We start from the raw sequence: 16,229 nt of genomic DNA, 5'->3' as shown, positions 1-16,229 counted from the left end.
TAGATCAGATTGAGTATCAGTTAGCTATTGCATACAAAACACCCCAAACTGTAGTGGATTTAAGCAACCATCCTTCATTATTTCTCACAAGCCTAGGGGTGATGTGTGGGCTGGCTGATCACCACCACCAGGATTGCTCGTGTGTCTGAGGGTTTCCTGAAGTCTCTGCTCTGGGCAGGGCTTAGCTGGAGCATCTAAGCAAGGAAAAGTCTGCTCCATGTGTTATTCATCTTTCACCTGAGACCAGCATACATGCCTGGGTATGTTCTTCTCATGGCAATGGCAGGAATTCCAGAGGGCAAACAGAATCACTAAGGCCTCGGGACTTAGGCTTAGACCAGGTCCACTCTTCTGGCACATCACCTCATCCTACCGGCCAAAGCAAATCACATGCCCAAACCAGGTCATAGGTAAAGGGGAGATTCTTCCCTTCTAGTGAGGAAAACCACAAAATCACATGTCGAAGGATGAGGAAACAAGACAGATAAAGAATTAGGGCCATGAATGTAATTTCCAAAGTGTGATGGTTAATTTTATGTGTCAGCTTAATTAGGACACAAGATGCTCATTTATCTCTTTGAATATTATTTCTGGTGTATGTGTAAGGTTGTTTCCAGCAGAGATTAGCATTTGAATTGACAAACTGAGTAAAGCAGATGGCCCTCCCCAATGTGGATGGGAATTATCCAACCCACTGAAGGCCTGAATAGAGGAAAAAGTCAGAGTAAAGTTGAATTCTTGCTCTGCCTGACTGCTTGAGCTAGAACATTGGTCTTCTCCTGCCCTTGGCACTCCTAGTTCTCAGACCTTCAGACTTGGAGTGGAATCTATACTATTGGCTCCCCAGCTCTCATGCCTTCAACGCTGGCTTTCCTGGGTATCCAGCTTGCAGACAACAGATTGTGGGACTTCTCACTCTCTGTATTCACACAAGCCAATTCCTTATATTAAATCATAGGACGGCCACGCATGGTGGCTCATGCCTTTAAAATCCCAGCAGTTTGGGAGGCCAAGGCAGGTGGATTACCTGAGGTCAGGAGTTCAAGACCAGCCTGACCCACATGGTGAAACCCTGTATATACTAAAAATACAAAAAATTGGGTTTGGTGATGGGCATCTGTAATCCCAGCTACTCAGGAGACTGAGGTGGGAGAAACGCTTGAACCAAAAAACAAAACAAAATAAATCATATGACACTGAAGTTACAGACATTACTTTCCTAATTTGAACCATTATTTTAAAACAAAGAGATTTCACATACAAATCCTGATATTTTTTGAAAAATCAGAAGCTCTGCAACACAGGGTCCACATTCCTACGTGTCTCCATAGTTCTCAGGAGCTGAATAGTAGCTGCCCTGTCCATTTATTTGCTTTATCTCCCTAGCCCTTGGAGCCATTTAAGTTTGCTTTATACAGTACTAGTTCTATAGCCAGATCCGTTTCTTAAGCTTCAGATAGGCTTCTGCAGTGCTCATTATTTACCAAATACCTCAAACTCAATATAAACAACAAAGTCAAAACTAAAGCATCCCTTCCTCCTCATGCAACATACTCTTCTCCGATAGTCCCTATTGTCAGGTCTATCTATATGCAAACCTGGAGTCTGAAAGTCTGAAGTCCTGCTTACCTCGGCTGAAGTCTCCCACCCCTTGCCTGCATTCGCCATTATCCCTGATGACCCAGCGGAGCTTCCCCAGACAAGCCCCTCACCCAACCCTGCCATCTTAACTGTACTTATGATAGTGTAAATACCTCTCACCCAATCCTGACATCTTAACTGTTTTATAATAATGTAAATACCTCTCACCCAACCCCACCACTGTAACTAAACTTACTCTGCAACACCTCTGCCCCCCAAAAAACTACCCAAACCTATAAAACCAACTCCTATCCCACTGCCCTTTGCTAATAACCTTTTCGGCCTTAGCCCACCTGTACCCAGGTGAATAAACAGCCATGCTCCTCACACAAAGCCTGTTTGGAAGGTCTCTTCATTCAAAGTGCATGTTTTTTCAACAGCTACCTTCCTTGTCCAAGCTAGAAACCTATTCATCACTTTGACTTTTCTTTCCTTCTCTAATATACTACAGTATAAAATTTTATTCACAATGAAACTACAGTGTCTGGGAATTAACCTAAGAGAGAATGTCCAAGACCTTTCCAGAAACAAGTGTTAAAACTGTGCTAAAGTCCAAGAAAAAGTTAAGGATGAGGAGTCATTCAACAGGCAGCAGGTGGCTGATTAGGCAATCATGATGGTTGAGAGGTATGGTGCCTCATTGTCCAGATACTGTGATCTGGTAACTTTCAGTTCCTTGATACTATACAGGAGGGCTGATGGTTGGTTTCCCAGGAAAGGAACTCAGATAAGACAGATGTAAGTTTCTGAAGTTTTAAGACTGGGAGGGTAAATTTCCAGGTTTATTCAAAAGAAACCATAAACATCAGTTCTATAGGACAGTCGGGCTGATTTCACACCCACCAGCATTCCTTCCTGATAAAGAGGCTACCAACCACAGAGAAGTGCTGGCCAATACACCAGGGACTCGCAGTGAGGGTTTTCACGTCCTCTGCTTTGCCTTTTGATGTCAGAGGGCTGAAAATTTCATTCTGGGATCATGCTAACACGGCCATTTTTTGGATATGGGTCCCATAGAGAGGCAGGAAGCTTAATTGTACATGTGCGTTTCTCCTTTCATAAATATTCATGACTCCTTCTGCAGCTCATTGAATATGTATATTCGGCCACCCTGCTCACCATAAACCGTTCTCTTTGCCTTTCCCGCCAACTGTCTGTTCTCAGCTTCTGACCGTAGGCCATGCTTCCAAGCCTGTCAGAATGGCCACCTTGCAGACTGTAACCCTTCATGAGAAATAAAGCTCTCCTAAATTTATCAGCCTCCTCATTTTTCGGTTGGCCTTAGGAAGTAGAGCATCAGAACAGTCCATTCCATTCCCGGTTTACTATTCTCTTTATTAGTCCCCTACAAATAATTTATGGGGTACTCTGTTATCTGTAAAACAAGGAGCTAGGAAATGCACACTATGCCAAAAGTTTGCTGAAGGAACATCAGCAAGTGCAAATGTCTAAGATCAGCGGCTGCAAGCCTCCCTATCACTCTAGGGCCACACTGCCACCGTCTCTCCACCTCTTCGGGGATCGCCCCTCCGCAGGCTAGACGTCCGCAGGTGCACTATCCGGTCCTTCCGGCTTTCCGTAGCTTCCTGTTCCGTCTTGGCCCCGCCCACCGCCGGCGCCATTGTTTCCGGCTCCATTCGGGAACCGCTGGAGATCTTCTAGATCTGGCCCGTGGTTTCGGACCCCGACGCTCCTGACCCTGTGTCTGTATCTGAAGAAGGTAGTTCCCAGCAAAGTTCTCCAGTGTCCAGGCCCTGCACATCGAGCAGGGGCTATCCTTCGTTGCCCGCAGCCCCGTTCAGCTGCAAGCAAGTTTCTGGGCGTCATGGCCAGGGGCCACCGCAGCCGGCCGGGTGTGAGGCTGCCCTTCGCTGCCCGCGCGCTCCCCTGGCTTCTGGGTCCGCCGGCGGCCGTTTCGGCCTGAACGCCCCTCCGCGACTACTAGCTGTCTCGCGCCGGACCTCATGGCTTCGGAGGCGCCGTCCCCACCGCCGCCGTCGCCGCCTTCGGTGTCGCCGCCCGCCTCCCCTGAGCCGGAGCTGGCCCAGCTGAGGCGAAAGGTGGAGAAGTTGGAACGCGAACTGCGGAGCTGTAAGCGGCAGGTGCGGGAGATCGAGAAGCTGCTGCATCACACAGAACGGCTGTACCAGAACGCAGAAAGCAACAACCAGGAGCTCCGCACGCAGGTGCGCGGTCCGCCTCAGCCCCGCGCCCCAGCCAGCCCGAGGCGAGGTCTTCGAAGCCCTTGATAGTCTCCGAAGGGGTCCCTGGCAGGGGCTCAGAACTACTATAGAGTACTTGAAATAATTATAAGTAAAAGCTCCCCATAGTTACAATTCCAGGTACATTAGGAGCAAACCCGAGTTCAGGTCACTTGATTGAATCAATGTCCCGCGGCTGGCGTGAATTGAACTTCAGTACTATGGCTACATTGTCTTCGTTCTCACTTGACCCAACATCCCATTGGCAGTAGGTGCTTTTATTCTAGATCACATTTGAGTTTATTAAAATATTGACCTTGAGTCAGAATGGCATCTCTGCCATTTTCCGGATGTGTAAACTTATACTGAACCTCAGTTCCTCATCAGATGAGAATGATAGCTCACAGTTGTGAAGGGGAAATACAATGAAACATGAGAAAACAAACAATTTTACAAACTTTTGAACGCTGTCCTCTGAGCGTTTATCGTCTTGGGTTTTCTTGTGGAAGTAGGGAAGATATATAATATAACTGCCTTCGTTAGAGACGTTAAGCAGCTTATTTCGTTTTCAGACTAAATAGTAGGGACAAATAGTAGTACTTAAACTGTCACGTTAAAAACAAAAAACCAAGAGCATAATATATATTTTTTTCCACCTTGATCTCTTGGGCTGTTGCACCCTCTCCCGGTTATTTCCAGTTACTAGTTTCAATTTAACTGTTGTCTGGTTCTTTATAATTTATTGATACGCTTACTAAAACCAATATATAGGCTGAGCACTAAAACGTCATCAAACTTTTTAATGTTTTGTTACCAAATGAGCTATGAAAATAACTGCTGAGTTGCAATGACTTTGTATGGCCGTTACATACAGTTCTTGACATTATGATATAGGAAACTTTTTATTTGTTTAGTCAATTTGAACACCTGATGGTGTGTACAGTTGTGCTAGGAGAATACAGATGTGGTAAGAAGTATGGGGAGAGGAGCAAAATATGACAGGCTTTTTTTTTTTCTTTGAACGACAGCCGTTTGAAAACTTTATAATTCTAAATTGTTAAGCTACTTCTTGTGTTAGAGATTCTAAAAGAAAACATTTTTTGCTAATCTTCAGAGAGCCAGCATTTTGTATGCTACTGTTAATTTGATAAATCAGACTAAGTAATGGTACTTTGTGAACAGGATCCTTTATTTCTTACAAAAAAAAATGTTTTTATGCTAATATTTTAAGAAATCAGCAATTCTCCCTAAAGAATTAGAAAATTTAAATGCTATTCCATTCATATTATCTAATATCATTCAATGTTCTCCACCTGTATTTATTAAATATGTTAATTCCACTTACAAGCTTTAATGCACTTTAAAAAATAGTTCTACGACTAACTGCAGCAGAAGCGAACAGAAGGTGACTGCCTTCACTGTCCTCCACGTGCTTCCGTTTTAGTCCAATATTAAAAATTTAATCACATAGAAAGTCTCGACTCTACTTTGGATAGTAATAACTCCTTAACTCTCCTAGTCAGCCTCCCTTAGTTGGGGAGGGGTGGGTTTGATTAACTGTCATCCCAAGTTACTGAATATGTTTTACCTGGAGCAGTTAAAAAGTTTTGCTTGAGAATTCATGATGAACTACTAGAGAACCATAGTAAGTATAGACTTTGTACAAGGTCCAAAAATAGCCTTGTGCAAATTACTTGTCAGATACTTTATATGTAAAATCAGGGTTAGGACAACTAATATTTCAGGTGGTTGTGTGAATTAATGAGATGTTACCTAAAGCATGAAGTATAGTGTACAGCATGTGCTAGAAACTAAGTAGTCTAATACATACTAATAGGGATAGTAGCCAGAGCCAGGGTAAGGGCAAGGCAGTCAGGCTCCTAGGGCAAGGAATTTAATGGGACACTAATCCCCGTGTGTGGACTGTGTACTTGTATGAATCAGAGGAGTGCCTGAAATTTTTCATGCTCTGTGTCTTGCTTTCCTCAATGTAGTTCCTGCCCTAGTAGTAGCAACAGATTGAGTAACTCATGAAGTGCTTGGATAATCTGTATATAATCAGTTTTAGCACCTTTCTCTGCTTTAGCTTTATCATTAAATCAATATTTAAAAGCTTGTTTTTTAGTTGGTTTCATGTGTGTAGGAGACATTGTCTCATATTGAGGTCCTCTCAGACTGAGGTACATTCACTGAGGCAATGTGTTATCTGCTTTTGGGCATTTCCACACTCTGTTTCTCTCTGTCCTATGTAGTAGCATCCTTTTAAGGGTATTTCAGTGTGTGTGTGAAGTACATGTAGGACAGATGCCCCTGTTGGAGAGTCACTTTCCCTGTTCTGCTGCAGTTAATTATAGGACTACTGTTTAATGAAAAAATGTATTAAAGCTTGTAGGTGGCATTAACATTCAAGTGGATAGTTAATTCCAAGTGGAAGATACAGAATGATATTAGATAATTCAGTAGGGATGAGAATTTGTCATTTTAAAATTTTCTAATTCTTGGCTGGGCGCGGTGGCTCTCGCCTGTAATCCTAGCACTTTGGGAGGCCGAGGTGGGTGGATCACCTGAGATCAGGAGGTCAAGATGAGCCTGGCCATCATGGTGAAACCCCATCTTAAACAACAAAAAAAATTTCTAATTCTTTAGGGAGAACTACTGACTTTAAAATATTAACATAGGTCGCGCGGGGGCTCACGCCTGTAATCTCAGCACTTTGGGAGGCCGAGGTGGGTGGATCACGAGGTCAAGAGATCAAGACCATCCTGGCCATGGTGAAACCCCCTCTCTACTAAAAATACAAAAGTTAGCCGGGCGTAGTGGCACGCGGCTGTGGTCCCAGCTATTCCGGAGGCCTAGGCGAAAGAATCGCTTGAACCTAGGAGGTGGAGGTTGCAGTGAGCTGAGATTGCGCCACTGCACTGCAGCCTGGCGACGGAGCAAGACTCCGTCTCAAAAAAAAAAAAAAAAAAAAAATTTTAACATAAAAACATTCTTATTTGTTAGAAATAAAGGACCCTGCTCACAAAGTCTCATTATCTAGTTCAACTTTTGGAGGAGATATTTGGTCATTTAGTATGAGAGTTTAGGAGTTTAGGAATAAAAATGCCTTTTTTTTTTCTTTTTTTTAAAGATGGGGTTTCGCCATGATGGCCAGGCTGGTCTTGAACTCCGGACTTCAGGTGATCCACCCACCTCGGTGTCCCAAAGTGCTAGGATTACAGGCGTGAGCCACTGCGCCCGGCAAAAATGTCTTTTAAATGTAAAAAGTAAAATAATTTTAGCTTTTTTGAAAGGGAAACTGGCTGCTCTTGACATTTCTCTAAAACTGTTATCAAGAAAAACATAACAGCAAAAGACTGGTATGTAATTATTAGATGGTTACATGATTTCTTTTTCCTAAAGCCTTGTTTTCTTTCAGGTGGAAGAACTCAGTAAAATACTCCATTGTGGGAGAAATGAAGATAATAAAAAGTCTGATGTAGAAGTACAAACAGAGAACCATGCTCCTTGGTCAATCTCAGGTATTCAGCTTATAGTGAGGATATGCTTATACTGTTACATTCAAATCATGCTAATGTGGAGTTTTCTTTAAATTTGAAATAAACCAAGATCAAGGTAAATGAGAATTGTTAATACCGTTGACTTCCCTTCATATGATATGGTATTTTCAGATAATCAATTTGTTCTTCTGGCGGAAAAAGTAGAAATGTATTGTCATTCCTGTGATTTCTGTGATGTTGCTGTTATGTTTTCAGTAGCACACTCACTGAGTAATTTTTGGCATGCAGTTAGCCGTCTACTTCCATAGGCTGGCTGGCCTTGTGACCAGGGGCATTTGTTTTTTTGCTGAGTTCTGATTAGAATTGTGTATAGTATTAATCTCTTAGACCCTTGTGGGAATGGTGAGCCCACCACCATGGCCTCTCTAGTAGCATTATGTTATAAAGCAAAATAGCTGAGATACTGAGTTTTAATATATATGCATCACAAGAAGTAGTCATCTTTCCTATTAAGTTTTGCCTCACTTCATTCAGGACATAATTTGGCTAAATTGCTAAACATTGCAATAGTGCTAACCTTATTTATCTGTATGATATGTTTTAAAAAGTCTGCATCAGTAGAGAAATTCTACCAAAAAAAAAAACAAAAAAAAAAAAAACCCTAATTCCTTGCGTTTTTATTTCATTATCAATTGATAAGCAACAGTATTAAGGTATCTGGTTAGAAGTTGAGAGTTGTTTTTTTTTTTATAGAACATAACCCATCTACCTATTTTTATTGTACTCTTGTTGTAAAAAATGTAAACCAACTTAACTTTTCTTTTCTCTTTTTAACCTGACAGCTAGGGTCCTGAAGGAGACATTAGAATAAAAAATATTCACTTCTGCACTTAACCTGTACCATCTGTTTTAATCTTTTAAAATTTGTACAGTTATAAAAATCATTTATTTGAAGTATGTGCTTTTTTATGTTTAAATCCCAGTGTTTCGGAATTAAGTCCTTTTTATATACATTCTAATATGATATGATTTCACTTAATTTTTTTGCTACAGATTATTATTATCAGACATACTACAGTGATGTTAGTCTTCCAAATAAAGTGACTGAACTGTTAGATCAACAAGATCAAGATATCAGAACGTCTACTTTGAATTCCAAAGACCAGTTACAAATAGAAAATGATGCTTACCCTGGTACTGATAGAACAGAAGATGTTAAATGTAGACAAGAGGACCATTTTGCCTCAAATTCACAGGTAATAAAATGCTAAACATGAAACTGTTGATGTCCAAGAACTTGTCCTTCTTTATTGTTATTATGTGGAAAGATAGACTTCTTTAATTCATCACAGCATATGCAAGGGTTATAAACATTCTTATGTGTAATTATGCAAAGAATGTTTGTTTTTCAAAAACAAAAATTCAAACTTTTTCTTTCTCTCTTTTTTTTTTTTTTTTTTTTGAGACGGAGTTTCGCTCTTGTTGCCCAGGCTGGAGTGCAGTGGTGGATCTCGGCTCACCGCAACCTCCGCCTCCTGGGTTCAGGCAATTCTCCTGCCTCAGCCTCCTGAGTAGCTGGGATTACAGGCACACGCCACCATGCCCAGCTAATTTTTAGTATTTTTAGTAGAGACGGGGTTTCACCATGTTGACCAGGATGGTCTCGATCTCTTGACCTTGTGATCCACCCGCCTCGGCCTCCCAAAGTGCTGGGATTACAGGCTTGAGCCACCACGCCTGGCCCTGATTCAAACTTTTACATATGTGTAGTGGTTTTCCTGCTACATTGTAGTCCAAAATTTTATGATACACACAAACTGAAACAAAATTTGTCCAGATATTTTGACTCAACCAAAGAACTGTGGACAACAATAACATTTAAACCTAAAAAAATTTTAATGTTCCGTTATGTCAAATACCCTGCACTGTTCAAATTCCCCTGAAAGTTCTATAAATTTGTTTTTATAGTTTGTCTGAATCAGGATCCCCATTGTGTTTGATAGGTCTCATTTAATCTGCATTTTTCTCCTTCATTGATCTTTTTGAAATTTTTTTCCCATTGAACATATAATTGTTTAAGAACCTAGATCTTTGTCTTAGCCAATATTTCAGGGTCTGTATTTTGTGGATGGCTTCCCTGTGGTATACATTTGTTCTCAAATAATTGTCACTTATTTTTAGTGCCTTCAAAACTGGGTCAAAGTTGAATTTACTGACACACTAGTAACTATTGTAAAAAGTGATTCAAATCATAATTGATAGCCATCCTTTTTCATTGCAGAAATTGAAATAATTTCCTAAATACAATCTCAGGTCTTTAGGTCAGCCAGCCTTTTAATCGTTGTACAGAAGCTTTTGTCTTACTTGGCGTGACTTTATCTTTTATAGGAGCCAGCATCTGCAGTAGCAACAGAAGATACGTCCTTAGAAGGCTCATCATTAGCTGAAAGTTTGAGAGCTGCAGCAGAAGCAGCTGTATCACAGACTGGATTTAGTTATGATGAAAATACTGGACTGTATTTTGACCACAGCACTGGTTTCTATTATGATTCTGTAAGTATCTCAGACTTTCTTTTTTTTAATTGAGGCAGGGTCTGCTTGTGTCACCCAGGCTGGAGTGCAGTGGTGCAATCTCAGCTCACTGCAACTTCCGCTCCCCAGGTTCAAGTGATTCTTATGTCTCAGCATCCTGAGTAGCTGGGATTACAGTTGTGCACCACAACACCCAGCTAATTTTTTGTATTTTTAGTAGAGGCAGGGTTTCTCCATTGTTGGCCAGGCTGGTCTCGAACTTCATCTCAAACTTTTTAATATTGTATGATACCTTCTTTTTTTCTTTTTTTTTTTTTTTTTTTGAGACAGAGTTTCCCTCTTGTTACCCAGGCTGGAGTGCAATGGCGCGATCTCGGCTCACCGCAACCTCCGCGTCCTGGGTTCAGGCAATTCTCCTGCCTCAGCCTCCTGAGTAGCTGGGATTACGGGCACGTGCCACCATGCCCAGCTAATTTTTTGTATTTATAGTAGAGACGGGGTTTCACCATGTTGACCAGGATAGTCTCGATCTCTCGACCTTGTGATCCACCCGCCTCGGCCTCCCAAAGTGCTGGGATTACAAGCTTGAGCCACCGCGCCCGGCCTTGTATGATACCTTCTTAGTGCCTGGTATCAAATATTAAACCCTAAGTTGAAGTAAGAAAACAAAAAGCTGCATTTGAAAATTACGTTTGGCTAGGCACAGTGGCTCATGACTGTAATCCCAGTACTTTGGGCAGCCAAGGTGAGTGTATCACCTGAGGTCAGGAGTTCGAGACCAACATGGAGAAACCCATCTCTACTAAAAATACAGAATTAGCTGGGTATGGTGGTACATGCTTATAATCCTAGCTATGTGGGAGGCTGAGGCAGGAGAATCTCTTGAACCTGGGAGGTGGAGGTTGTGATGAGCTGAGATCTCGCCATTACACCCTAGCCTGGGCAACAAGAGTGAAACTCTGTCTCAAGAAGAAAAAAAATTATGTTTGACTCAAAACTATTTGACAGAGAATTCTAAAATAGCTTATGATACCACACTTTTAAGTTTTTAAAATAAGGTTGTTTATTGTGATTATTATAGATAATGTTTTGGATAAGTCTTTATGTATAAAAATAACATATAAAAATATTAGGGCTTTTTAAATAAAAGCAGACAATTAACTACATTGTAAAATATTTTAGGACCTAAACTTTTTTTTTTCATATAATTAATAGAGAAGATTATTAATTTTAGGCTTGGGGTGAGAATTTAAAAAATTATTTCAAATACTTTATGAATTCATTTTAGGCCACATAAGTAGACTTCTTTCTTGAATTCTTAGTAGCATGTTTATTATAGCCAGTGTTTTATATTCTGCGCCTTTTAAACATTTCCTTTTTTAAAAAATCAGTCTTTTAACAAGGCATGGTGGCTCACTCCTTGTAACCCCAGCCCTTTAGGAGGCTGAGGCAAGAGGATTGCTTGAGTCAAGAGTGCAAGACCAGCCTGGGCAACATAGTGAAACTGTTTCTATAAAACATTTTAACAAATCAGACTACAGGGTGAGTAGTGGCTCATCCTGTAGTTCCAGCTACTCAGGAGGCTCATGTGGGAGCATCTCATGAGCTGGGAAGATAGAGGCTGCAGTGAGCCATGATTGCACCACTGCCCTCCAGCCTAGGTGGCAGAGTGAGATCCTGTCTCAAACAAACAAACAAAAATCAGTGTGTTAACAGTGAGACCTAGGGATTTAATATGGGGTCTATAATGGATCACTGACTAGAATAGAACCAGAAAATAAAGTTCTTGATTTATAATACAGTGTTATGGCCGTTGAAGTCTAATACTTAATTGGATTTCATTCAGGATTTGTTGACAGTGGTAGAACTTACTCACATATCTCAGCCTTAAGAGTCTAGTAATGTAATCTGGTTTTCTGAGGAACTATAGAATGTGGTGCACAAAAGTGGAGTTGTTGTTCATCATTCCAGTTACTGGAATTATCGTTAACTTATCTAGAGAACATCAGGATAATACTGAGTATCTCAGTTAACATAAGAGATTTCATTAGTTTGTCAGTCTGCATGTAGTAAACTATAAGTCATTTGTGAAGAGAGGGTTTTTTTTCATGGGGGATGCTAATTGACAATGCTAATTAATAACCAGAAAATTAATGTTTAATCATTTATTCAAAGGGAGTAGTTAGTTTCTGGGAAAACAAGAGTTTCAAGTAGATATTAGTCTTTGTCAATCTTCTGCCTTCCTTTCTGTGTCTTTCTCTTGACATCAGTTGTTTTGTAAATGGTTAGTTACATTTTGCAGGTTATATTTCTGAGTAAATTAGGAACTTTGTTGTGTTGCCATTTTCATTGGGCTAATTTTTATTTTAGTAAAAAAATGTTTTTGTGTTTTGAAAATGACTATGTTTTGGACTGACAGATAAAAAAAGGTTTGAATTATAACAGTTCCATTATTACTAGAAATAAAGATTGGAAAGCCTCCATTCAGTTTCTTAGTTAAGAGAAAGATGGTGAGAAATTGAAATATTTTTGTAAGAGATCTGCAAAATGAATGGATTAAAGACAATAAATTGCAAGTATCAATAGTTAGAAAAATAAATTATTCTTTTTTAGGAAGTTTTAGTTGCTCAATTTCAGTACATCGTAAGATGTTTCCAAGTCTGGTCTGCATGGATTTATGATTTAAATAAAATACAGACTGTTCACTTAAATCTTAGTTATAGAGTACTGGCCGGGGTATCATAAATACAAGTGATTACCTAATTTTATCTTTCTGGTTTTCAGATCTATAGTTTGCAAAATTCATTTTTGCATGGTTGCTTGCAAGTCTTACTATAGAACTAATTAGTGAAGACAATTGTTTATTGATTTTATTCTATAGAATGTTATCTTTTGGTATGTATGAACATTATTTTCAGAATTTTCTTCGCTGATTTTAAGTAATGAACATCAAAAGACAAATCTTTGTTTTATGACATAGGAGGGTTTAGGGGTTTATACTGCCACATTATTATTGTGTAGTCATTAAGAATAAAGTGTCTAGAATTGCTCTTATTTGGCCAGCTTTTTCTTATACATGCCTTAGTTTTCATGCCTTCAAAAGTAGTATCAATTTTTGTTAGTGTATTAAGTGGAATCGTATGAAATTGCTGTTTCTTATAAGTTAAAAATGGTCAAGTATTGACAATTTTATATGATTCAATTTAATATTTAGATTTACTTGTTTCTCACACTAGAAAAAGTAGGTCAGCTATTGAATAGTAATGTATTTTGGAAGATGAAAGCATTTTTTATTCTCTTATCTTTAATTCATTGCCTTCTGAAAATACTATAGTTGTTCAAAGAAATATTTACTACATTTGAATATATTTGGCATTTTTGTTAAGTTTATTTTCTTGTACTTGAATAGAATTTTTTTTTTTTCTTGACTTTGAAAGGAAAATCAGCTCTATTATGATCCTTCCACTGGAATTTATTACTATTGTGATGTGGAAAGTGGTCGCTATCAGTTTCATTCTCGAGTAGATTTGCAACCTTATCAGACTTCTACGACAAAACAAAGTAAAGATAAAAAATTGAAGAAGAAAAGAAAGGATCTAGATTCTTCTGCATCAAATGAGGAAAAGGTAATGTCTTTATAATTTTAAAAATTTATGCATTGGTGATAATATAATTAAGCCAAATTTTTTTATGAAACTGACAGGCATTTAATAACTATTTCAAACATACCCTTTAAGATAACAAACAAGGAAAGTTTAGATGGAGCAAACATGGACTTTGTCATAAACTATCACTAGAAATAGAGAGCATTTCTTGAAATTTGAAGGAGGTAGATTTAGGGCAGATAAAATATCTCGTGTTGTATAGTTTGGAAGAATAATTGAGTCCCTCAGTTGATAAGTTGATGTCAGTGCACAATTCATAATAAAAGAAAAACACAGTTTATAGGTAGACATAGATACAGGTTCAACTTTTTTAGTCATGTGGAGCAATTTTTTACCTATTAGGAAAACATTTTCAAAAAATCCATTGCTGGTGACTATGGATTGACATAACATTTATTAGGATTAAGAGTTTAAATGGCCTGCAAGATAATGGTTAAGAAAGTGATAGTTATATTTAATTGAAAAAAGTATTATGTAGGCTTTCAGATGGTTCTATTTTTTTTTTTTTTTTCGCTCTTGTTACCCAGGCTGGAGTGCAATGGCGCGATCTCGGCTCACTGCAACCTCCGCCTCCTGGGTTCAGGCAATTCTCCTGCCTCAGCCTCCTGAGTAGCTGGGATTACAGGCACGCGCAACCATGCCCAGCTAATTTTTTGTGTTTTCAGTAGAGACGGGGTTTCACCATGTTGACCAGGATGGTCTCGATCTCTTTTGACCTTGTGATCCACCTGCCTTGGCCTCCCAAAGTACTGGGATTACAGGCTTGAGCCACTGCGCCCGGCCCAGATGGTTCTTACAAAGATTAAGGGGAACCCCCAAAATGCCTATCCTACAATGTTAAACTGATAAAAGGAAAATATAAAAAGTTACCAGAGTTCTTATTTCTACTCTCTAAACAGATAAGGTTGGTGGTTTATAGGTAAGAAAGGAGGCTTGTTTGTTGTACTGACATTTTGTCAACTGTGGCAACTATTTGATAGCTTACTCTTGAAATTTTATCTCATCATTTTCTATCCCATCCCATCCTGTGTGTCTTTCCTGGCCTGTCCTGTCCTATTTTGAGACAGGGTCTTGCTCTGTCACTCAAGTTGAGTGCAGTGGTGCCATCATGCATGGCTCACTGCATCCTCGACCTCCTGGGCTCAAGTGATCTGCCTATTTTGGCTTCCCAAAATGCTGGGATTATAGACGTGAGCCACGTGCCAGCCAGTTTTTCTTTTCCAAAGAAAAATTACTTGATACTAAATTCTAAAGTTCATATAAGGAATTAGGATTCTTTTTTTTTTTTCTTTATTTGATTTGTTTCTGTTCTTCTGTTTTTTTTGTTGACAGTACTTAGGAATAGAAGAGTATATGACTAAAATACTAAAAGTGAGTTTTCTGCTTGCTTTTAAGATCTCTGTTTGAATGGCTTGTGCTTGTTACTAGTGATTTAACTGTTTGAAAGGCAAGATTGTGGGCCAGGTGCGGTGGCTGACGCCTGCAGTTTCAACACTTTAGGAGGCTGAGGTGGGTGTGTCTCCTGAGTTCAGGGGTTCAAGACCAGCCTGGCCAACATGGTGAAACCCCATCTCTACTAAAAACACAAGAATTAGCCAGGTGTGATGGCAGGTGCCTATAATCCCAGCTACTTGGGAGGCTGAGGCAGGAGAGTGGCTTGAACCTGGGAGGTGGAGGTTGTAGTGAGCCGAAATCGTGCTACTGCACTCCAGCCTGGGTAACAGAGTGAAACTCCATCTCAAAAAAAGAAAAGAAAAGAAAAGAAAGGCTAGGTTGTGAAAGCACCTCTTCTAACAATAGAAAAAGAGTTTATAGGGATCCCTAACAATAGAGTATATATGGCCTTTACTGAAAAACTAGAGAATAGGGTTGAAAGCATTCTGTGATATTTTGGTCCAGCCTCACTCCCATAACTACTCATCTTTGCCATCCTTCTTTGAAAGTATCTGAATTCCAAGACAAGAACTTTAAGAAAAATCCTGTTGGAATTTTGAGAATTTCCTGAGGATTCTAAAAGGTACCTGTGAGGCCATGAGAGTATCTTTATCTGTTTTTTTTATTTTTAAAGATATTTTTGAGTTTCACTTTTTGTAGCTGGAGGTTATGTGAAGGAAGACAGTAGAGGAGATAGGAGTAAATAATTTGAAATATATACATGTGCCTCAGTGCCGGTAAATAAGCCCTACTTTCTTTTCATTGAATGGATATCTAACATTCTGTACTGGCAAATAGCTTTCCCTGCATGTGTTGTTCAGTAAGTAATAAATATACAAGATTAGAAACTGCTTTTTTAGAGAATTTTTTAGCTATAATTTTATAATGTAAAAAAGCTCCTCATGGTTTTTCATCTCCTTGCCCTTGTTCTTGTCCCTGGTGAATTTGTATTTCTAGATGCATATAGAATTTCTCAAACTGTGAATGTTTAGACAGTCTCCAAGCTGAACTTAATGTTGTTATTAAAAATAGGTGTGTGAGATGCTGTCATAGTTTATAAAATAAAATATAAGGAGAGCCTATGAATTTGCTTCATGTTGCTCTAAGGTAGAAGGAAAAGTGAGAGTGTGTTAGAAAACAAGGGAAAAAAACAGAAAATAACTCTTTGCTCTTCCTAAGATTAAAATAATAGATTTGTCCATTGTATAACATGGTGGCTATAGTTAAAAACAATGTATTGTATTCTTGAAAACTGC

At 39.3% G+C, this 16,229-nt stretch overlaps 1 protein-coding gene across 3 annotated transcripts in view; it reads left to right on the top strand.

The window, feature by feature from the left end:
* Positions 1-3,248: 3,248 nt before the first annotated feature.
* AGGF1 (angiogenic factor with G-patch and FHA domains 1) overlaps positions 3,249-16,229 on the top strand; it is a 42,913-nt gene continuing 29,932 nt past the window's right edge. For 2 of the 3 annotated variants that reach the window (XM_074384565.1, XM_010341025.3), the window contains exons 1-5: positions 3,250-3,827; positions 7,261-7,363; positions 8,396-8,598; positions 9,731-9,895; positions 13,312-13,500. In XM_074384565.1, coding sequence (XP_074240666.1) covers positions 3,606-3,827; positions 7,261-7,363; positions 8,396-8,598; positions 9,731-9,895; positions 13,312-13,500 — 882 coding nt within the window. In that variant the 5' untranslated portion in view covers positions 3,250-3,605. Of the gene's footprint in view, positions 3,828-7,260; positions 7,364-8,395; positions 8,599-9,730; positions 9,896-13,311; positions 13,501-16,229 lie in introns of all 3 variants that reach the window. The other variant, XM_010341018.3, reaches the window with a different exon arrangement.

Source organism: Saimiri boliviensis, chromosome 1 (assembly GCF_048565385.1).
Source record: "Saimiri boliviensis isolate mSaiBol1 chromosome 1, mSaiBol1.pri, whole genome shotgun sequence".
NCBI classification, from domain to species: domain Eukaryota; kingdom Metazoa; phylum Chordata; class Mammalia; order Primates; family Cebidae; genus Saimiri; species Saimiri boliviensis.
Note: the sequence above shows the minus strand (reverse complement) of the source record. Positions and strands in the feature narration are given on the sequence as shown.